This window comes from Paroedura picta, chromosome 9 (assembly GCF_049243985.1).
Source record: "Paroedura picta isolate Pp20150507F chromosome 9, Ppicta_v3.0, whole genome shotgun sequence".
In the NCBI taxonomy this organism is placed as follows: Eukaryota; Metazoa; Chordata; class Lepidosauria; order Squamata; family Gekkonidae; genus Paroedura; species Paroedura picta.
The window spans coordinates 64520056-64544125 of NC_135377.1; the positions used below are offsets into that span (position 1 = coordinate 64520056).

At 44.4% G+C, this 24070-nt stretch overlaps 1 protein-coding gene across 11 annotated transcripts in view; it reads left to right on the forward strand.

Moving 5' to 3' along the window:
- Window positions 1–24070, forward strand: part of FARS2 (phenylalanyl-tRNA synthetase 2, mitochondrial) — a 229994-nt gene that overhangs the window by 64132 nt on the left and 141792 nt on the right. For all 11 annotated transcript variants that reach the window (XR_013234277.1, XM_077353115.1, XM_077353109.1 and 8 more), the window contains 2 exons: window positions 5665–5824; window positions 11756–11887. Coding sequence is in view for 10 of the 11 variants with exons in the window: in XM_077353115.1 (XP_077209230.1) it covers window positions 5665–5824; window positions 11756–11887 (292 nt within the window). In the remaining variant the exon portion in view is untranslated. The remainder of the gene's footprint in view (window positions 1–5664; window positions 5825–11755; window positions 11888–24070) is intronic.

Sequence of the window (24070 nt, forward strand, 5' to 3'; positions counted from 1 at the left end):
AGACTGTGTGATTGGCTAAGGAAGTTCTCTTGAATGGTTCCAGGGCTAAGAGTTGCTGGGAGATATACCGTTTCCCTGAGAACAGGAAGCTGGAAGGCAGGCATTGTTTAATTTCTGATAATTAATTCACAACGGTAACAGATCTCGGAATAATTCATGGAAGGCTTTGACTGCCTAGCATATAGCCTGCTCAACCTACTGCCAGATAATCAGACAACCTTTCAGGTTGGTAATATCTGACCTCACACACCTAAAAATTGGTAGCTTTTCCTTCAAAGTAGATGAACCAGCCAATATGGAAGTGTCAATAGCTAGTAGGGGGATGAGGGAAGAAGCCTCATATCTCATATTCCACAGACAATGCTGAAGGTATTTGTCAAAGTGCCATCCATGTGTCCAAAACTTAATCTGGAAGGCATGTGCTTTAAACATTCTGAAAAACATCATGATTTAATGTACAGTGTGCTCTCCAGCAGAGGGCACTAGTGCAAATCTAAACAGCATGTATCTCAGAGAAGGGGTTTAATTGGTAGCAGATGAACCCATATTGGTAACAGCTTGAGACATATGTTTTAGAGGATACCAACCTTTCCGTAACCTTTTGGCAAACTTATCTGATGGGATGTAGGAGAATCCTCCTGATATCCAGCAGCTTCCTACTGCTGACTCTGTTCCGAATCTGATTACTCAGAAGAAAATATCATTTGCATTTCGGAGTGCACCCTGATATAATGTGTAAGATGACAAGAGCTCATGTGTGTTGATTTAAACCACAAGTTGTTGCTTCAATTACTGTAATACGTGAAGAGATGTAATTACATCGAGATCCATAAAAACCTCTGTTTTTAAAAATTGTGTGCTGCTATATGTGAGCCACAAGGAAACAGGCTTCTGAAATTTTATCAAAGCCTCTGTATTTCTTATGCAGTTTGAGTTGCAGTGATGCCAGAACTTTTATTCAAACAGCACACTAACGAGGCAAATTGGATGTAACCTAGTCTTTTAAATGTGTTTTCAGAAATAAATGTGTAGATGTGTAGTTAAACGTAACTGTAGATGGATGGCAGAGGTTGTGGGGCTGGTGTTTAAATTCTGTTTTATGGATGCTGCAGTTGCTCTTGGGCAAGCCATTTTTTGCTGTGCTTCCCAGCTGTAAAATGAGACTGATTTCCTCTAAAATGATATAAATGCTGTGTCATGCATATATGTGTAGTGGATGTATTTATAGAATCATAGAGTTGGAAGGGACCTCATGGGTGATCTAGTCCAACCCCCTGCACTAGGCAGGACATTCACAACCGTGTTGCTCAACCACTGTAACCTGCCACCCCCTTAAGCCTTTGTAGGATCCAAAACACATGCAGGGCATGAAAATCTCTGAAGCTATTCAGAAAGTTGACCCTCAGTGATCTCTCTTGGACTTGGGGTGAAAACTGCCCCCCCCCCCGGTTTCCCATGGAGCTGGGTGACCTGAGGAGGGCCATGAGATGTCTAGAATGGTGGCAGTGAACTCATATCGAGTCCATTGGAAGAGCTATGAAGTGGCAGGGATGGTGGGGAAGAAATGTTACCAATTCATTATTATAGCGCCGGCTACTTCCCAACCACCCTGGCTGTTCAAGGTAGCTCAGCATCTGCTGACATAAAAATCTAAGCCTTTATTGTCTCAGGAAGATGCAATTAGCTATGATACTCTTGTCAAGGCTTTTCACTGATAAAATATCCAGAATCCACCTTGATCTGGACATCAGTTGTAAGTACATTAGACAAAAGGACTTTATTTATGGATCATTTTGACCCTGTTTCCATGAGGTACCTTGACAAACTCCTAGGACTTTTAAAATCATGCAAGGACCACATTCATTCATTCATTCATTCATTCATTCATATACCACTGCTCTCAAAGACTCGCGGTATCTATTATAAATCAGTCATTAATTTAGAGGTACCTTCTTTTAGCCATTCAAAGAGGAGGTTATCCAGCTGCTACTTGAAAAATCATCCCTACAGAAAAAGTGAAGTGTGGCCCTTATCTGCATTTTCTGGGCAAAGTGATTGAGATGGGAGTAGCAGACCCACTTCAGGGCTACTTGGATAACACAATTCTGTCCTCTGTAGCAGTGGTCCCCAACCTGCGGGCCGCGGCCCGGCGCCGGGCCGCAAAGGCCATGGGGCCGGGCCGCGGCTCCCCTTCCCCGCCCCTCCCCCCCGCAGTAAAAAACTTCCCAGGCCGCAAGCTTGCAGCCCGGGAAGCTACTTACTGCGGGAGGGCGGGGAGAGGGAATCGGGTGCGGCCCGATCCACGGGTGCGGCCCGCGGGTGCGGCCGGGCGCGGCTCGTGGGCGCGGCCGGAAGCGTGGGCGTGGCCTGCGCGGTCCCTGCGGGCGCGGCCCAATGCCCTGCCGGTCCCCAGCCTAATAAAGGTTGGGGACCACTGCTCTGTAGGATCTCTATGTAAAGCCCTTAAGAGAAATTGTCCATAGCTTGGAGATGGCTGCCATTCTATATATTCATATGCTGTTCTCCTGGTGATGTGGTAGAAGTCCTGAATAACTGCTTGGCTGCTGTGGTATGTTGGCTAAGGGTGAACAAATTGAAAGTAAACCTTGAAAAGATAGAAGTAATTCTTATTGGGAAGGTAGAGACGTCGAAGGACATCATGTTCCTCATGTTTGATGGAGTTCAGCTGACCCTCGCTGGCTCAGTTAAGAGCCTCAGGGTTATACTAGCTAGACCAACATTATTGCTATAGAAGCAAGTTAATACAGTAGCAGCAGCAAAAAAAAAAAAGTATTTCTGCCAACTTCTTAGCTTGTAAGATGGATCCTTACCTTGATATGGATGATTTGGCCACCTGAATGTACACCATAGTGATATTGAGGCTAGGCTACTGTAATGCACTGTCTATTGGTCTCCTCCCAGATTCAACTTGGAAGCTCCAGTTGGTCCAAAATATCATGGCTTGGTTACTATAAGTTAGATGGAGTATTCATATTACTACTATCTTGCAGTAACTTTGGGCTACTCATCAGTTACCAGGCTCAATATACATGCCTGTAGAGGTGCTGCAAGCTCCTCTGCCTCACCCACCTGCAGCACCCCTACTGGGACTCTGACACACGCATGAGTGGCATTTCTGCACATACAGGCAAAATTGTTCTCTATTTTGAGGTTTTGTGGCAACCTTCCCCCCCCCCATACTAGGGAGTCCCCTGAGTTTGCAGGAAAACCTTCCATGTAAGTGTCTCCAATTCATAGATTTAAGTATCCACCAATTAGGATAAACGTACATATACGATACAGTGTTTTTCACACTGTACACTGTAGAAATAAGAACACCAGATGTCCCCTTGAAAAGACAGGGAATACAGTATGATTGTTAGTGTTGGACTAGGACCTTGGAGATCTGGGTTCAGATCCCCTCTCTGCCATGAAGCTAACCTACCTCACAGGTGGCTTATGATCATGTGATGGAAGACAGGAGGAAACTGTATATCACGCTGAGATCCTTCAAAGAATGGTAGGGGGGGAAAGTATTAAATTAAATAGATGACACATCAATGAAGTAATGAATGGTGGTTTCTGTGAATTGGATAAAAAAAGGAATATAGACTTAATGCCAGCAATATGTATTGCATAGTATGTAGTCTAGTCTGTCTCCTAAACACGAGATATGCTTGTTCTTTTCCTGAATAAAGTTTCCCTTATGTAAGTTGGGTGGCTTCCAACAATGTAAACAAGCTCAGCTTTCTTTATTTGGTGGCTTGTGGACTCAACGAGCCAGAGATTGTGCTGAAAGCTGATGTAGCTTGCTGTCTAAAATAATTTGTGTTGTTTTCCTTCCCAAACTAAAAGTCCCCACTGTAAACAGCATAGGGTACTCCATTATTAACACATCGACTTGAGTATCTGCTCACTGACTGACAGCACAGGAGCCAAGGTGTGATCTTACAGGTTTTATTGTGTCAAAGAGTGATTGTGGTGGCAGGGAGGGCTGTTGTTGATGCACAGGTTCCGCATTAGTGTCACTGTTAATCCATCAGTTTGTAGGCTGCAGAGCGTCTTTCCAATGAAAAAGAAGAAGAATGTTTTGAATTAAGATGAAGTGGATTTAAAAGAACGTATTCAGTTTAAAGAGGATTTAGCATAATGGCAATCACAAGGTTCATTCAGTCTTTAAGAAACAGAAAACAGAATGCAAACTGCGTTCTGTTTAAAAAATCATAAGAGAACTGGGATTGGGAGGAAGCCTAGAAGTCGGGCTCCTTTAGGAGATTCATAACAGGTGGGTGCTAAGCTGAAACATGCATTACCAACAGGAGAGTCACAGCAGTATAATGAATCAATCATGACTTCTAGCCCCCTAAAGATAGTTACAATTCATCCTAAACAGAGTGGCACTGTTCTAAATCCACTGAAGTCAGTGGGGTAGAACAGTGTAACTTTGTTTAGGATTGCATAGTTAGTAGCATATATTTATCGGATTTTAGGTGTATTCCTTTAAAGGCCTTAGTAAATGTCCAAATATATATCTTGGCAGCCGCCGCTACATGCAGCCATATCCAGAACTGGCCTCCTTTACACCTCTCACCCCAAGGCCTTCATTCTCTTACTGTACCAATGAAAATCTATAACGGCCATATTGAAAAATAGGCCTCTGTTGCTGATAAAGTGTTGGGGTTGGCTTTGAGAATCCCGGGTTCAAATCATTGCTTCACCATGTAGCTCACCAATCACCCTCAGACAAAACTCTCAACAGAGCCTTCCTCATGGCTTAGAATGAATGCAATTTGTATAGCACTTTATACATTGAAAAGTAGTTGTTTGATTTCCTGCTCCCCCACATGCAGCCAGCTGGGTGACTTGGGCTCATCATCACACTGATAAAACTGTTGTGAGGCTGAGAGAGCCTCGATATTACTGCTTGGTCAGAACACTGATAAAACTGTTTTGACCAAGCAGTAATATCAAGGCTCTCTCAGCCTCACCAACTTCACAGGGTGCCTGTTGTGGGGAGAAAAAGGGAAGGCAATGGTTGTAAGCCACTTTGAGACTCCGTCAGATAGAGAAAAGCAGCATATAAGAACCAAATCTTCTTCTTCAGTAATATCAGGGCTCTCTCAGCCTCGCTTCCCTCACAGGGTGTCTGTTGTGGGGAGAGGAAAGGGAAGGCAATTGTAAGCTGCTTTGAGACTCCCTCTGGTAGAGAAAAGTGGCATATAAGAACCAACTCCTCCTCCTCCTCCCCCTTCTCACTTTTCCATATTACCATCTCCTTTTTTAAAGATTTAAATATTGTTGAAAAGTTCATTTATATTAGCCAGTAATGACCCTGGTGTTTATTATTACTTTGTAGAACTATTATATGAGACCTGAGGAACAATAGTGAAGCATGTGAACAATGAAGTCGGGATTCTCCTGTCTCACAGGAAACTCTGCCTGCAGCCATAACCTCTCTTGGGCTGATTTAGACAAGCCCATCTTTCTGATACTTGGGCAATAATATTTATAACAAAGACCAGATTCTAAGGCTGGGGATAACCAAGAGAAAGCTTATGAAGTTTCTTTGATACTCCAAAAAAGAAAAAAAAGGAAAAAGAGAGAGAAAAGAAAAGCATTCTACAGATGCTAAGTGTTGTTGCTTTTATTTTCTTATTTGTTCAGCTGTTCAGCAATAGCAGTGGTGGAGAAAGTTTTTCCTTGTTTGAAAAAGGCCTTCGCACTCCAGACAAGCAAGAGAGTCACACCATGGAGGCCGTAAAGCTCGTGGAGCACAGTTTGAAACAGGCACTGACAAAACTCGTGATTCATCTCTTTGGTGATGGTAAGTGTCTAGTAAGCCAACCTTTCAGTCCCGCGTCATGAAGACACAATCCTGTGCACCCCCCAAGGCGAAGCAGGAAGCAGTAGAAACCGGAGTTGTCACAGTGACTCCGACAACAGCTCCCACGGTATTTGAAAACTCCACTGCCACTTACCAGGCAGGATAGTGCCCATTCATACAAAACACCAATCAACACAGGATGAGAACAGGAAAGCCATAACAGTGTGACAGAACTCAGTCCAGGCTCTTCCTTGCACATCGCAAGAAGAACCAAGAGTGCCTCTCCTAGCATAGTCCTCCCATTAGTGTAGGGATAGTAGGGCAGAATCCTACAGGCCAAAACTCTGGGCCAGGGGACAGAGGCAAAAGTTGGCATGGGTCTGAGAGGCTCAGCCTGTTAATTATTTTATTTAGTTATTTATGATGCCTACAGTTTGCCTTTTTCCTGAAGGAGTCTCAAAGCAGCTTACAATCACCTTCTCTTCCTCTCCCCACAACAGGTGCCCTTTGAGGTAGGTGAGGAGGAGACAGTGATGAGTCAGAACTGCTCTGTGAGAACAGTTCTAAGAGGACTGTGACTAGCCCAAGGCTGAATGTGGAGGAGGAGCAGAGAATCAAACCTGGCTCTCCAGATTAGAAGCTACTGCTCTTAACCACTACATCACACTGGTGTACTACAGAAATTATGTGAATGGGCTCCTAACTACAATAAGCGATACAAAACAGTAGAGACCACAGTCCCCTAATAATTTATCCGAGTTTTAAAATGATTTTGTGCAGTTCAGCCATATTACCTGCACAGAAAAGTCCTCTTCAGTAGTTTGGTTCTGCATCATTTGTGGAAGGCCAGGAGAGTAGGAGCTTTCCCAACCACCTTGGGCCAACTTCTACAAGGCGGGAGTCACAACAGAGAAAGCTACGTGCACAGGTAGTTGTGGACGTTGCCCATTTGCAGGTTGGCAACTACAGAAGCTCCTGCTGACCTGAGCTAAGTTGTTGTTATGCTATTCTATGACTGTTAAGCACAATAAGAGTCAGTGTAGTGTGGTGCTTGCAGTGTTGTACTAGAGCAGCCTTTCTCAACTTTTTTACCATTGAGGAAACCCTTGAAGCATCCTCCAGGCTTCAAGAACTGTCAGGAATGGCAGAACCGTGCAGAATGTGGTTGGGAAGCATAGCTGTGTACACACCCAACCAGGGCCCCTCCCCTTCCCATCCCTTCCAGGTCCATCACTGGCCATTTTGGAAGGAGGGACAGGTTGATAAATTTGTAATTCATGAACTCCCACCCATTCAGGAAACCTGTTAAAGGCTGTCAAGAAACCCCAGGGTTTCACAACCCCTTGGATGAGAAAACCTGGACTATAGCTTTGGGGTCCCACATTTGACCATTCACTCTGCCGTGGAAGCATTCTTCATATGTTTCTGAATCATGCACACTACAAATCTTGCATCTTCCAACAGAAGGCTTGCCGCATAAGTCCCTCATCAGAGTCCTGTATGGAAAGATTGACTGGCATGCTGCCAGGGCAGAGTAAGACTTCCAGTTTGACTCTCTCTGTACCATGCTGGCTTTCCCTGTATTAAGATAATGCAATACTTGTTTTGTGCACAGCATAAATTGCTAATACAGGCAATTGCTGTATCTTCCATGGCTTTTGAAATATATCAGACTGATTCATGCTGAATAAGCCTATCACAAAGATTAGCAGCCACAATATCTAAATGAAGCCCCCATACTAGATCTCTGAGTATCAAACACTGGGGACCTACAATAGAGGATGGCCAAATTGTTACCCTTGCCTTGCTTCTAAGCTTCTAGTTAAAGGATGCAGGACTAGATGTATTTACTTCCTGTCTTTCAAGACTGTTGCTGAGTTATTTTCTAGTGAAAACTCTTGCCTTCAGAGAGGAGACAATTCTCTAGCATGGAACTACTGGCTAGCATGAGAATTCATGCAAGATGCTGGCAAGTTTCAGAGCTGTTGAAGGGGAATATTTTTAGCAGAAGAATCTAACAGATAACATTGCAATTAAAACTCCTACACAAACATTGTTTTTAAGAAACCTCTTTTTTTTGTGTTGAGAATTTGTCTTGCATGGCATTTGTGAATGTTTCTTTTCTACAGTCAGCTTTGTTTGCCGTGCTCCTTTACTTTTTGGTCCTTGATACGTGGCATTTTAAGACCTTGGAATGTGAGTTTGAGGGTAATATCGAGTTGTAGATGAACAGGTTGATACAAACCAACCTGTTCCATGATTGCTGTCTTTTAAATATGTGAAAGGTTGTCACTTGGAGGAGGGCAGGGAAAGGTTCCTGTTGGCAGCAGAGAGTAGACCCACAGTAATGGGCTTAAAGTATGTAGAGAACAATATTGGCTAGATATCAGGGGAATAAAATTCACAGTCAGGGTAGTTCAGCAGTGGAATCAGCTGCTTAAGGAGGTGTTGAGCCCCCCCCCCCCTCAGTGGCAGTCTTCAAGCAGCAGCTGGACAAATTCTTAACCTGGATACTTTAGGCATATCCTGCATTGAGCATGGTGGTAGATTAGATGGCCTGTATGGCCCCTTCCAACTCTTTGTTGTTGTTATGTGCGAAGTCGTGTCCGACCAATCGCGACCCCATGGACAATGATCCTCCAGGCCTTCCTGTCCTCTACCATTCCCCGGAGTCCATTTAAGTTTGCACCTACTGCTTCAGTGACTCCATCCAGCCACCTCATTCTCTGTCGTCCCCTTCTTCTTTTGCCCTCGATCGCTCCCAGCATTAGGCTCTTCTCCAGGGAGTCCTTCCTTCTCATGAGGTGGCCAAAGTATTTGAGTTTCATCTTCAGGATCAGGCCTTCTAAAGAGCAGTCAGGCCTGATCTCCTCTAGGACTGACCGGTTTGTTCGCCTTGCAGTCCAAGGGACTCGCAAGAGTCTTCTCCAGCACCAGAGTTCAAAAGCCTCAATTCTTTGACGCTCGGCCTTCCTTATGGTCCAACTCTCGCAGCCATACATTGCAACTGGGAATACCATAGCCTTGACTTCCAACTCTATGATTCTTCTAAATATCCACTGCTACTTTTATGTATATAAATATATGGGGGAAAGAAGAGTTGGTTTTTATTCCCTGCTTTTTACTACCCAAAGGAGTCTCAAAGCAGCTTACAATCACCTTCTCTTCCTCTTCCTACAACAGACACCCTGTGAGGTTGGTGGGATTGAGAGATTTCTAAGAGAACTGCTCTGTGAAAACAACTCTAATTCAAGGTCACCCAGCTGGCTGCATGTGGAAGAATGGGGAACCCAACCCAGTTCTCCAGATTCTCTCTTTAACAACTACACCATGCTGGCTGTCAGGGAGTCTAAAGTTATTGGGAAAGGTGGCTGAAGATCTTCCGGACACTTTGAGCCATGTTATATCATTGCCAAGACTTCATCACACATGATAAATCTGCCACTCCCTGCTTTGGGGCCTGTAAGTGGCACCTAGAAAGATCTCTCAGCACTTGAGCAATATGATCACGGCAATGTGCCTTGGCCTGGTTGTATTTCTGACCAAGTTGAAAATTCTAACTATTTTATGTACAACCACACTTTGCAATAATCAAACCTGGATGTGACTAGAGGATGGATAGCTGTGGCCAAATCATTTTCCCCCAGTAGGGGGCAAAGCTGACACACCAGCTGGACTTGGTAGATGGGGATATTCATGCAATGGATGCCAGTTGAACATGCATTTACTAAGCTAGATCTAGAAACACCCTGTTGGTTGGAGATGATAGGACCCACAGTAATGTGTTTAAACTACATGTAGAATGGTACTGGCTAGATCAGTGGTCCCCAACCCCCGGTCCGGAGACCGGTGCCGGTCCGTGGATCAGTCGGTACCGGTCCGCAGCTCCTCCTCGTCCTCCTTCCCAGCTGCTGCTTCAGTGGCTGTCCTGCCACTCTGCTCACCTTTGGTGCTCTCCAGCGACCACCATGGCTGTGGCTCCCCCTTGGCGTGGCGCTGCGCAGCTGCTGCTGGCAGGGTCGCCCACAGGAAAGCAAGTGTAACAGGGACTCAGGCAGTGGCGGTGACGTCCCTTGGCAAAAGACTACCCCCCCTCCCGGCCTCAGTAAAATTGTCAAGTGTTGACCGGTCCCCAGTGATAAAAAGGTTGGGGACCACTGGGCTAGATATCAGGGGGGGGGATTTCAGAGTCTGAGTAGTTCAGCAGTGGAATCGGCTGCCTAAGGAGGTGGTGGGCCCCCTCTCACTGGCAGTCTTCAAGCAGTGGCTGGTCAGATACTTATCATGGATGTGTGTGGCTGATCCTTCATTGAGCAGGGGGTTGGACTAAATGATTTGGATAGCCCCTTCCAACTCTATGATTCTATGAATTGCACACAGTACAGACCACAGTCCCCAATAATGTATCCAAGTTATTTTTGTACAGTGCAACTCCATTACATGTGTAGAAAACCGTCTTGAATAATTCAGTTTTGCACGGTTTGCCGAATGCCAGGGGAGTGGGAGCTTTTGTGACCTCCTCAGGCAGGCCATGCCACAAGACGGGGGCCACAAAGGAGAAGACGTGTGTACAGGCAGTTGTCGATTTTGCCCATTTGCAGCTTGGTGCCTGCATAAGGCCCTGCTTGGACAAGCGAAGCTGTCCCGGTGGAGCATAGGGGAAGAGGTAGTCTAGCAAGGCCATGAAGGGCTGTATGCAAAATTTTTAATTTTTAAATTAAGCCCTCAGCTCACATCTCAAGCCAGCTTCATTTAGTAATACTTAAATCGAATAGGAAGCAACATAAGGCTCGACATACATGGTGCAAAGCACTAGCCCCGCCCCCCTATGAAATTAATCAATCCAATAGGCCCAGATTGGTGTTAGTTGTGTTCATGTCACCTGCCATTTCTTAGCCCCGTTAAATTTCCTCGTGTGATGCCATGCAATTTCCTCATTTGCCTCATCAATTCTTTCTGTGGCAAACATCTTCTCTGCACTGAGAGAACCAGCCACGTTTGGCTGCGAGTGCTTCGTTTCCTCCACCTTGGCTTGGTTCCCAGCATGTGTTGTTGTTTTCCTGTCATGCAGCCTTTCTATTTCTTGCCCCTGGTTTTACACACTTTGAATTGAACAATGCTCAGCTTTCCCTTTACCACGAGGCCTCAGAACTTCACTCTGTTTACGAGACCTTCTATTTCCCCAGCTTCCGGTGGATTTGCATGTGTCTGTATGTGTACGTGTGTGAAAATGTCCAGTGCCATCTGGTTAACGGAGCTTGTGGTTGATAGTTTAGAAAGATATCAGAACTTTATAGGTAGCGTTTATTCGTTTTCACCTCTCTATAAAAATATTAGTCCAGCGGCACAAATCAGAAGAGAGTAGCTTTGTGTTTAAAGCAGGTTGCACTAATAGTGCACACCCACAAAATACCTGTAGAGATTTATTTGTTGAAAGAGGTCATTAACGTAATAGCGTGTGTGTGTGCGTGTGTGGGAAACAGAATTGTAAAATAATAATAATAAAAAGATTTAGCTGCATTCCTGGGCAGCTGTTAGTCATTTCCAGTTACTGAGGATAACAAAATTACCTGCTTTGCCCATGATCTTGGCTCATTTTCCTTCTATGCCAGGTGGTTACTACAGTTTGACAAGTGATTGATTTGGTTTTAAAGGGTGCCTGAATTGCACAAAGTGTTTTTCATATTAGAAAAGACACGGCTATTTCCCTCCCTCTCCCCATCAAGTTCTAAGACTTATTGCCTCACGCACACACACAAAAGTATTATAAATTGGTTAGTTAGTTATTTATTTTCCTCGGGGGTGCCACAGTAATTGATGTCATTAAGGGAAGGGAAAGTTTTACTTAGGGTGGGAGAAGTAAGCTTTTTAATCAGCTAATCTTTTTTTGTTTTTGTTTTCCTTATTGCTTACATCTTTGTTTTTCGATAGGGCTCGAGATCCGATGGGTGGACTGCTATTTCCCATTTACTCACCCATCCTTCGAGATGGAGATCAACTTCCAGGGAGAGTGGATGGAGGTCTTAGGTTGCGGGGTCATGGAGCAGCAGCTAGTTAACTCAGGTATGAAAGCTCTTTTGCTCATTGACATCTCTATTAGCAAAGACTTCCCCCACCATCAGTTTCATGGTCCGGCACGTTGCGTCTGCTTGCAGCTCACGCTCACATCCACCCACCCACGGATCTACATTAGTAACAGCGGCTGCTGACAGCTTAAAGACAGAGAGCAGACAGTTCGTGCCGCACTGTGAAGGTACCACGTCTAGTCGGTAAAGCTTAACACCTTGAGACCAGTTATGGAGTGTTCAGTAGGAGGACACTTGATTTTTGAAAGCCGAGTAAGGACATGTTACACCATCTACCCACCAAAGTACCGTTACCCTTGCATATAGCACATCCACAGCTATCAGATACCCTTGAAGAACAGCACGTTCCTTCTGTCTGGGATGGACATCCTCCTCCACTGAGCACACAGCGTCCGGAGTGGAGCACATGGAGCTGGGAGGGAGGGGACACTCGCCTAGCCAGCCAGAGCAGCCAAATAGACCCTGGCGATCAATGGGCTGATGTTTTGCAGCCAGATTGCCCTCACTGCCTGTGACTTCTGTCACTCCAGTGATCGCCAGGGTCGATTTGGCTGATCTGGCTGGCTAGGTGGGTGTCCCCTCCTGCCCTCATCACTCCATGTGCATCCTTCCTGAAGCTGTGTGCTCAATAGAAGAAGGCAGTCATCCTAGATAGGACTGTACCATTCTTTGGTCAAGGGTGTATAGCACAGATTCGTCAAACTTCTGTGGAATGGCCCCAGGCCATATATTACACTTTATTTATTTTTCAGTTTATAGGCTGCCCCTCTCCTTGTGGTCTCGGCATGGCTTAAAAATCAGTACAATAAATTTCAGGTTTAAGATGCATTAAAACAATCTATGCACTGTTAAGCAAAATGCTTTGTTATCCCAAATGTTCTGGTCAAAATTAGGGAAATCAGCTATGCGAAAAAGGAGATAACTAGCTAGGATCTGTTTTGCACAGTTTTACGAGGCGATTAAGCCCTTCAGGAACCCAAGGCAGACAAAATACTGTTTAAAATAATATTGTAGCTTTATTTACAGAATATGACTAAGCAATTACACTAACATCTACAGCAGAAAGCAATAAGATAGGAAATGGCTAAGTTTGGGGAAGAGGATGGCAAGGTTCATAGGAGTACCTATCTTGCACAGATGCAGAGGTTGAGTGCGTTGAGGGAGGGCGTCAGCAACACGAATGAAACCAGCATCCGAGTCAGACATCGCCAGACGGGAGCGAGCACATTGGGAGCTCCAAGGAAGGGTTTTTATACCCTTTCCTTAGCCAGATACGTGTTAAAAGTCACATAGGCAAAAAGTGGGCTTTGCACAAAGGGATGCCCCCTTTTGAAGTGGGCCCAAAAGGTTGATTTATCCAGGATGTTCAGGAACAAAAGTGATCAATAAAAATAGAGTCCAACAGCACCTTTAAGACAAACAAAGATTTAAAGGTGCTATTGGACTCTATTTTTGTTGTGCTACTTCAGACCAACACGGCTTCCCACTTGAATCTAAAAGTGATCAATGAGGCTGATCTGGGAAACTTGAGGGTATGATATATAGAGAGCCATAAAACTCGTGGCATTCTGGCATTTTAATGGATAGGAAGGGGATTCAAAGGTAAGAAAACACTTCTGAGAGCTGCCATTTGGTGGGGTGGGGAGTCAGAAAGGAGGATGCTCTTTGAAGTTGCTAGCACTGTGTTTTCCCAATGGATGCAGGGATGCTGAGTTCATAAGGTCCGTCAGTCATGCCAAGCTTCACTGATGCTTTGCAGAGAAAGGTTGGCCTGACTGCTTTTTGTCTAGGCCAGAGCAAATGTCCAAAGTCCAGAGTCCATGGTCTTGATTGAAGAAGCATACAAGTGCTAGAGTCCCATGGTGTTGTCATAGGTGCTGATCCAGGTTTTCTGGCACTGTGGAATACAGTCTGGAGGGTCTGGTTTTCACTGTTTATAATGCAGGGTTTGCTAGCACTGGTGACATTTCAGTGGTATGGTTGCACAGGTTACAGCACCTCACCCCTACCCTCTGTGCCTGGAAATAAGGTGGATTGCAGATTGGCCGGGCCCCATGGAGGAGTAATGGGGGTCTGGCTAGGGGCCCAGTATTGATTATAGTGGTGGTCTTAAGACTGAACATCAGATGCCAGACTTGGAGATCAATTTCAACCTCTGGCCTCAGCTTACAATTCTTATTCATACAGAGACTGACTTTCTTAAAAGAATACATAGAAGAGGTCCATCAAGAGCAGTTTGCCAAGATAGCTAGGTACCGGAAGCTCTGAGTTCAAAAGCAGTACTCTTGATCATCACAGCCTGCCTGCAAACATCAGGGAGTGATGATCTCCATGTTGCACTGCACATTAGCTTTTCAGGAGAACCTGGATGGCCACTGTCAGAGACTGAGAACTGGGCTACATAGATTTCTGTGTCGTCAAGTGTGGTATCTCTCATTGGCTTATCCAGTTAGCTTCTCCACTGGTGAGAAAAGGGAAGAGCAGGTCCTCTTTGATTGCCCAAAAACCCACATTAGGGATCATGCAAAAACATAAACATTGTAGAATGGGGAACTGCGAGACTGAGTGAAAATGCTGGCTGGATCTAACCCTAATGCTGCTAGGGCTACAGCATATTCCTTCCTAACCAGCAGTGTTGTATAGTGATGGGGAAACTCCTCCTGGCTTAGCCTGGAATTGAACTGGTGGTAACTGACCAGGAGAGAGATCTTGGTAGATAACTCACTGAAAATATCGACTCAGTGTGTGACTGCAATAAAAAAAAAAAAAGGTAAATGCTGTGCTGGGTTTTTTTCTGGAATGGGACTGAAAACAAATCAGCCAGTATCCAGTGCCCTGGTATAAATCTGTGGTATGGCCTCATTTGGAAAACTGTGTACAGTTCTGGACACCACACCTCAAAAAAGTATTGAAACTTCTTCACCCAAAGAGTAATTAACATGTGGAATTCACTGCCACAGGAAGTGATGGCAGCTACCAGCCTAGGCAACTTCAAGAGGTCCATCAGTGGTATTACCACAAGGTATAGATGGAACACTCTGTCTGAGGCAATGATTCTCTATGGTCTTGGTGCTTATGGGGGGGGGGCAACAGTAGGAGGGCTTCTGGAGTTCTGGCCCTTCTGGTGGATCTCCTGATGGTATCTGGGTTTTGGCCACTGGGTGACACAGACTGGATGGGTCATTGGCCTGATCCAGCATGGTTTCTCTTATGTACTTAATCATCCTCACTTCCTTCTCTACAGTTCTCCAGCTCAGAAATGCTTGCCCCAGATTAGTGGTGAGCATTGGCAGCTGCCAAAATAATTGCAGCCTGAAATAATTACAAATTCTGGCATTAATCCGGTTGCATTAGTTGTGTTGCCTGTTGCAGAAGTGCTAAAATCCCCTTCCAGAGCCCTTGCAATTAATATTAAATGGAAGGAACAGAGAAGGAGGGAAGAAATTATTGACTGATTTTGGAAGAACGGGGAATGGAAGGATCCTGGAGGCCGTGGACCAAACTTGCTGTGTGCATGCATGAGCAAACAATTCCCCCCACCTCCACTGTGGCCTCCCATATTGCTTTGCACTTTATCTATATGGGTTCCCCAAACTTCACCGGTCGTGTTTGGGATGTGCAGGAGGGGCTGCGAGAGGAAGGGAGAGGTGTGAAAAGTCCCGTTGCTCAATCACATCACAGAACTGTTGGCTGCAACCCAGGTTATTAATCTCAATTTAGATGTTTAAATGGGTACATGATATAGTCCTGTATGTATTGAATGCACACAGGAGGGTGTTTGTTTAAAAGTATTCGTTCTCTAAACCTGCTTGTGGATATTTTTTCTTCTTTAGATGTTTAATCTTTACATGTACAAACAAAAGATTCTGATGCAAGAGGTTGTAAAAAATTTTCTCCCTATGAATTCTGAGAGTAGATCAGTCACATGGAGGCCTTAACTTGTGTCACTGTATTTTTGAAAGTTTAAAGTTGATGCAAAAATTCACAGGGAGACAGTAAGTATTTAAGAGGTGTATATAATAGCACGGCGGGACAATCATCCAATTGCTTTAGAATATTTTGTTGAAGGACAATTTTTCAAACTGCTAATTTTATTTTATAGGGCTTATAGAATGGCACCCGATAGTACAGCAATAATTTGTGATTGTTCAGCTCTCCTCCTTGACTAAGCTTCATGTGTGAGGGAACATGGGAAGAGTAGTGGAGGTGTCTCATTGTTCTGGGGTTTAGCACAAGCAGAACTATCTGTTTCCTGTCACTTCTTCTGCCTGCTCCAAAGCAGAGCTATAAGTAAATTTCTCTGGCTTGGAAGAGTTCCTGATGTCGCTTTGAACAGGAGCCCTCACCAGAAGGCCAGGGGGGCATATTCTGCCGGTGACTAGGTTTGTGGACATTTGGGAACCAACCTGCCTCTCTTATCAGATGATACCATGTCCCCCCAGCTCATTTTCTGCTGTCTGGTCACAACCACAGTAGGAGAATCAGCTAAATGCTAGTTGGACTTGCTGTCCTTTTTTTGCAAACCCATGACAGGCAGGCACGGAAGATTCAAAGTTCATTCTGTGATATTTCTGACTCTCTTTGCCTGCGACCTTGGAGAAATGCTGCTCTTCAGAGTCGGCTTCACTGGGCTGGACAGATCAAAAGGTCTGACTCAGTATAAAACAACTTCACATATTTATATCCTTTCAAGTTAAGTGCTTGACATCGTGCAGTGTTTGGTTTAGACCTCAGCTGTACCGCACTGGATTGTTCCCAATGCTTGATTGGAGTGGACAAGAGAACCGAGAGTGGAAAAATGCAATCTCAGAAACTGCGTGTCCTGAGAAGAAGATGGAGAAATGAATTTTTGTCGTTGCTGTTGTGACCTTGATGTCAACTTCCCCTTCTGAGATTTAATTAATTAATTACATTAACTACATTTATTTAATTATGCCCTCTCCTGATGCACAGAGCGGTTCACATGGAACATGAAGTAAATGTACATCAAACTCAGCTTTACGTACTGAATAAATTGAAACCAACAACAATGATATAACAAGTTAATAGAATAATAATCGATCAGGTCCATGGTTGTCCAAGTCCGGTGCATGGATTCTTGAGTCCAGAAGGTATTGTTGGTTCCAGTCGACCTCAACCAAATGCTTGTAAATAAGCACTATTTTTACGGCATTCTGGGAACCTCATCCTCACTTGTCATTAATCAACTAGCAATTAATAAGCTTATTTAGTGGGTTTGGAATTGCCAACAGTCTGGAGGCAAAAATTCCTGTCTGTTTAACAGAAGCTTCCTGTGTGGAAAGGGACAGGTGAAGCATTCTGTGGCATGGAGAGAAATAACATCACCTGGTGAATAACATTCTGTCGAGACTGTAGTAAAGGAAGGGGGCATCTTTTCTCCAGATTGTTGGCGGCCCTAATCGAGGTCGGTCAGAAGTGGCACGGCATTTCGGAAGCTTTAAAAGAGGAAGTCATTATATGTGCGCACACAAAAAATTATAACAGAAATTGAACTTCTAAGACTTAAAGGGAATGTCAAACTTTTGCGACCTATGAGAAGGGAATCGTCTTGTAAAGAAAAGAATGAAGTTGGGAAGCAGTTCCCTTGGAGAATGCCTTCTTAAGCATGGCTGCCTTGTTATCTATACACACGCAACAATAGAAATATGGTCGGATCTTTGGGGGTTAAATCAAATGACAAGATTCCCTCTCCTCAGTGAGTGGAACATCAGAGCTTAGTCGCGTGTTCTTTATGATGAAGAGAGCTTGTACCTTGGAGGAAAACCTGAGGATATTTCAGGTGCCCGTGAAGTTACCTCATTTCTTTGAGGTTTTTGGTTTTGAACATTTAAACTCAAGTGAGGAATTTTGCTGTACCGTTTAATGCCTTATAGAATCTATGCTGGGGCCTCTGATCCGTTGTGTTCTTAAGATAATGCTGTACAGAAGAGTATTTCAACTGAGGAACCCTTTCTTTGATTTATTGAGCAACCTTTCCTTGATGTCTCTTGCATTTGAATAGAACCATGCACTGAGCCAGTGAATAGGCAGAGAACAGCAAGAGCACACGCTTCTGTGGTGTCACACCCGCCTCCTTCCCATTCACAGGGCTTTTTTTTTTTTTTTTTTTTGCTGGATTCCTTCGATAAAGCATCTGGAACCTTTGTGCCTGGCTTCACGTGTTGTTCTAGCACCATCACTTAGCCTTTTAGCTCTCCAGGGTCCGATGTTGAACTTCACAATACCTGGGACAAATCGATGTTGAAGTTGGGGGCCGTTTTGGCACTGAAGTGAAGCGGTCTATCCCATTGCCTGCCTCCCTCATGTAGCTGGGTTACCATGTGATCTTAAGCAGAACGACACCTCCTTTTAAGCCCACCTCACAAGGGTTGCCCAAATCCAGCCTCGCAAGAATATCACTCAGTAGCATGCCAAGTCTCCTGAAGGGGTGGGCGTAAGAAGTTGTGCAGATTTTCTCAAGTTAAAATTTATTTCCGTAAGGGACGAATTCTGTGCACCATAAAGGACGAAATCTATATGCCCTAAGTAACAGAAGCAAAAAGACAAGTGCCAACTAAAGTACTTATAGTCCATGTTACATCTGATCTTTGGCACCTGCCGGATGCCCTGGTCTCTGGTGCATCTGCAGCCCTCTCCAGCGCCTTTCTCCTCTGTCATCTTTCATAGCAAAACACACAGTGAAACACATTCAACCCCGGACAAAGAGTTTTCCCTAAGGATATTTCTCCACTTTCTAAAGAAGTGTTCAGACCTCACCCTGCATGTGCTTCGGGCCTTCAGCCCACCTGAGGGCCAGTCCTCACAGCACCCGCCTGCCAAGCCTTCCAATCAAGAAGTTATAACTCATCAAAGGGCAGACATGTTATCTCTCTCAGTTATAAAAGGATGTTCTGTCTGGCAAAGAGCATTTGTCCCCTTCTTCCCAGCCACCAAGACATCTGGAACATTTCCCATCACCGTAAGTGTCAAAGTCTCTCTTGCCCCTCATCGCAGCCCCTTAGTGTACTTCTGTCTCTGGTCTAATGACCCAGGCAGTAGTGGAGTGTGGTAGAGGCAGATGAGCTTTTGTGGAGAATGGGCCTATCAACAGACCACTGATGCTTGTGCCGCAGGTTGGTCTTGTTATCAAGCCGACCTTCTGAACGATTCTTGAGAAGATGTTCTATACAAACTAGGCAGCATCTTTGTCTGCTCCAGTCCAGCAGTCTGAATAGCCCAGCTTTGGCCAAGTTTGTCAAATGCTAAGCCGGGTTGGCCATGGTTGCTACGTGGATAGGAGACCACCAAGGAAGACTGGGATTGAGATGCAGAGGAAGGTAATGGCCAACCACCTCTGCTCTTCTCTCTCCCAGAATGCCCTGTGGATGGTGTGGACATGAGCATATTGCGACTTGGCAGTACATTCTTCTTCTACTCCAGTTCAGCTCAACATGTCATGCTGCAATTTAGAGGTGCTCTTAGCATCTCGGAAGAACCTGGCCTCAGAAACTAGACCTTGGGAGTGGTGGCTGGCTTATCTGTGTCACACTATGCTTCCAAGGCTCTTGGAGTGCCCTACAGAAAAGAAGAAGTGGGGTTTTTTTGTACCCCACTTTTTATTACCCGAAGGGGAGTCTCAAAACAGCTTATAATCTTTATTTCCCCATAACGCATACCCTATGAGGTAGGTGAGACTGAGAATTCTGAGAGAACTGTGGCCCCAAGTCACCCAGCTGGCTGCATGTGGAGGAGGAGTGGGGAATCACACCCAGTTCTCCAGATTAGAGGCTGCTGCTCTTAACCATGACACCAAGCCTTCCTCCCCAGTTCGGAGGTTAGAATGCCAGTGTTTGTGGACTGTCCTTTTAGTATAGTATGCTCAAAAGAGTGTTCAGATGGTAAGCAAATACTTCTGGTGAAGATATTTAGAGACAGAATTAAGCACAAAAAGGATATCATTGTTTCTACAGACACAATTAACATCAAAATTCCTTATTCATTTTAGTTCAGTTTGTGTATTTATTTTTTAAAATTATAAAACCTTGCTATTCCATCCTGTTTGTTTACTAAAAAAGAAACGCTTGGGAAACATACAGCTCAGGAGAAGCGTGGGGTTGGACTTACATGCTTTCCAAAAGCTGAAGCTAACAATTTGGAATTTGGAAGAAATCGGTATGCATAGGAGGGACCTGTGAGAGGGAAACCTGTTGAACGAACCAAAGGGGACCATGCAGAGGATTTCATGACTGGCGTATCCATCGGCCCACAAATTGCTTCTGGCAATCCTGGAACATACATTAGCGCTTGAGGTGTGTCTCATATGTTGATGACCATTGAGATTTAACGGTTAACACAAGTTGTCTACTGTCTTGCCTGCGTTAACTATTAATGGTAATAAAATGGCCCTCGGCTTTAATTGTGCACTCCAGCATGAAGCAGTTTTAAGTTTGTCATGTCCAAACTTTCCATCACGCGTAATAAGTAATTAAGCAACAGCTAATGGAAAAGGCTTGCTAATGTTACCTTGTAGGCATAATTTTCCTTGTTTAATTTATGAATCTGTTTCAAATCAGGTTTGAGAGATGTAGCCTTTTGATGCATATATCATCCAGCAGGGCGTGTTCTAATGAGGAGAAAATTTCTTGCTTCATATCCAATACCTTAATCCTTTTCAGATGAATTGCAGAGAACCATAGAAGCCTATAGCCTGATAACAAGCCCCCCCCTGCCCCCCCGCCCCCTGCCTCCCCCAGTGCAGGAACAGGAGGGAAACAATTATTCAAGAATGCCGTAGGAATCTTTAAGCCAAATTGTGCCACTCTGATTTGACATGTGTGACCAGTCCATCTTTGTTGAATTTTGGAAGCGTTTGTGCCGTTCAGCGCATCTGGCCAGCGATCGGCATGTATGTGACCCACACAATAAGCACATATTCCACCCACAGCATCTCAATATCGAGATTGCTGCGCCCACCTCTTTGGGACCTTTTGAGAACATGTACACTGGCCTGCTGAGAAGGCATCCTTCTAACCCAGTCCTAGACCACAGTAAAACAACAGAATGTGAATTTTGGGAAAATCTTTAGACTAAATTATGTAGCGCCCATGTGATCTGTAGGGAAGAGAGTAAGAGAAATATCCCAGAAAAAAAAAATAGATTCCATGACCCAGCTTCCAGCCGCCTTTCTAAAAACTGTTGGGGCTGAAGGCATGAGGCAAAATGCTTAGCTCCGTTAATTAATGTCTCTGCTATGAAAGCTGCTGTGGAGTTATTTTTTGCAACGTTTTGGGTAAGCCATTTGCTTAAGGAGGAGGCAAAGAAGTGGGTGGGGGAGGAGAGGCTTGGAACAACAAGCAGATAATGGCATTTTTAATTGTCTTGTTTTGTTCAGTTATTCACTTGAGTGTGCGGAACCTGTCCTAGTGCAGAAGCAATTAAATACTTGAATTAGAACACTATGAAGATACGTATTCCTCATTTGTTTCTGGAGAGCTGACGAATGTCGTCATGGTGTCTTGGCTGAGCGGTGAAGTGGGTGCCTTTCAGGGACCATGTCCTGGTTCAGTTATTGGCATCTCCAGCAAAAGGACAGCTGGGCTGGGAAAGGCCTCTTCCTAAGCCCTTGGAAAACCGCTGCCAGTTAGAGGAGAGAGTTCTGTGCTGGGTGGACAGATGGTGCAACTTGGAATAAGGAAGCTTCAAATGTTTCTAGGCATTCACACCTGCTCCCTTACCTGAATACAAGGGATCTCTTTCTTCTGCTAAATAAAAGAAACCTTCTCTTTTCCCCTTTCTTGAACGCTACCGTACATTTCAGTATTGGATTACTAGAGGCCCCCCACCCCAATTTTATGTACTTCTTTCACCAGCCACTCCCTTGTCTGATTTTTCTCTTCCCCGATCTCCTTCCTTCAGCACACCGTTAATTTGGGGCAGTGGAAACTAGGAATGTTTATGCTCTCCCAGTATCTGTTGCTCATAGCTACACCCACGGACAGTGTGTTACAAACATGTGCATCATTTGTTTTCTCTTCCCATGTAATTTGTCTTGATGCCTTTCTTTAATTTATGGCTGCATTTCTTAATGCTTGTTTTTCTTTCTTTCTTTCTTTCTTTCTTTCTTTCTTTCTTTCTTTCTTTCTTTCTTTCTTTCTTTCTTTCTTTCTTTCTTTCTTTCTTTCTTTCTTTCTTTCTTTCTTTCTTTCTTGTTTTGGAGCTTGTGTTGTCTTAAAAGAAGCCTATAATGTTCTGGAAATCTTGGCTTCTTTGCTTTTATCATTTCTGACACATCCATTATGTATGCTGCAGTTTGGTATTCTTTGGAAGAATTAATATAGTCTTACTCACAATCTGTGTGTGTTTGCATAGGAAGAACAAATATTGCCTTGTTGTACGACAATTCAATTACATCTGTTTCTGGGTAGCAAGTTATTTGTTTGAAATTGTTTAAAATGAAGGACAGCTTCTGAAAGTTGCTGTTCTCTTATGGTGTTCGAACTCCAGCTGGGATTTTAGTCTTAACACGGCTTTGCGTTTGCTGTGACATAGAGAGTGGCCAATTTGGCTGGGCTTCTGAACACAATGGCTGAAGTCTGGGATGCGGATAAAATTATGAAGTGGAGCGAGGAAAATTTGCATGCCGAGAATGAAAAGCAGAGAAACCATTTCATTAGCGAAGAGAGTAAATTGCAGCTTACTGATCATGAAGTGTCTTGACCTGGATAGCCCAGGCTAGCCCAACCTTGCCATTGCTGGGAAACTGAGCAGGGTCAGTCCTTGGTTGACAGGCCACCAAGCAAGCCTTGGGTTGTGACGCAGAGGCAAGCAATGGCAAGCCACCTCTGAATGTCTCCTGCCTTGGAAACCCCACGGGATCTCAACTGTAACTTGGGAGGGGGGAATGAAGAATATTGGGAAGGTCAGAAGATAGTGGGATGGTGGACCAAATTAACTGGGGATGACATCACTTTAAAAGTAGTCTGACCTTCTGATATAAATGGCATGCAACACCCTCCCCCTTCCTCCCCCCCAACAGTCTAATGGCATATACTGCCAGTAATCAACTGGTCAGGTTTCCCCTAAAGAAATGCCATGTCCATTGCTTAAGCTGTGAAATCCGTGGGGCTGAATGAAACTTAGTGGGGAGCTCCCGGTTACTTGCAGTCTTCAAGCAGTGGCTGGACAGAGACTTATCCTGGATGCTTTAGGCTGATCCTGCATTAGGCATGGAATTGGATGAGATGGCCTGGATGGCCCCTTCCCACTCTATGGTTTCATGATAAACAGTTTTGAACCTGTAAGAAAGACAAGGTATAAATACAGAGAATATGACATATAGGCCAGTGGGGTGTAAGAAGAAATGTGCCTTATCCCGGTGACTCAGGCTCAAATCACTTTCCCAAGAAAATGACCAGAAGACCTTGGGCCAGTCACTCTGTGGAAGCCTAATGCACCTCTAAAGATGATTGTGAGGATAAAACTGAAAATGGTGAAGCATGTGTGCACATCTGAGTTCCTTGGCAGAAGGTCGGGACAGAAATATATTTCCTACTGCTGTTTAACTGGAGTTATTTAAAAGACTATATACTCTGTGGCTAATGCCCAGATTTATGCTCAGAGGGAAACAGTCCTCAGTGACAAATAGTTCAGATGAAGTTGGTAAAAGGAGTTGTCACAAATAAGTGTTATAGCTCCACTGGTTCATCTAATCCATCACCCTATTTCTCACAGTAGGCAAAAAGATGCCTGTAGGGAGACCATAAGCAGGGTATGTTATCCCTGTTAGTGCCCCCATGGGCCTCTGAGGGTTACTTCTGAACATATTTCATTTAGTCATTGTCACCAATAACTATTGCTGGACCTATCCACCATGGTTTTAATTAAGTCCTATTTTCTGTAGATCTCACACCAGTAATGAGTGTGGCTGTCCGGAGAAGGGAAGTCCACATTTTCTTGGGAACAAAAAAGTATTTAAAGTGATGCATTTATGCATCAGAAGGACTAGCTTGAGGGAGGAAAGGGACACTATACAAAGGAAAGAAATTTGTATTTATTGTGTTAGTTGTTTTGTGAAAAAGCACCTTGACTCATTTCAGTCCAGTTACAGGCCTAGGTTCGGAACCAAGTTGTACTGATGGGCTATCTTTATATAAAATTTGAC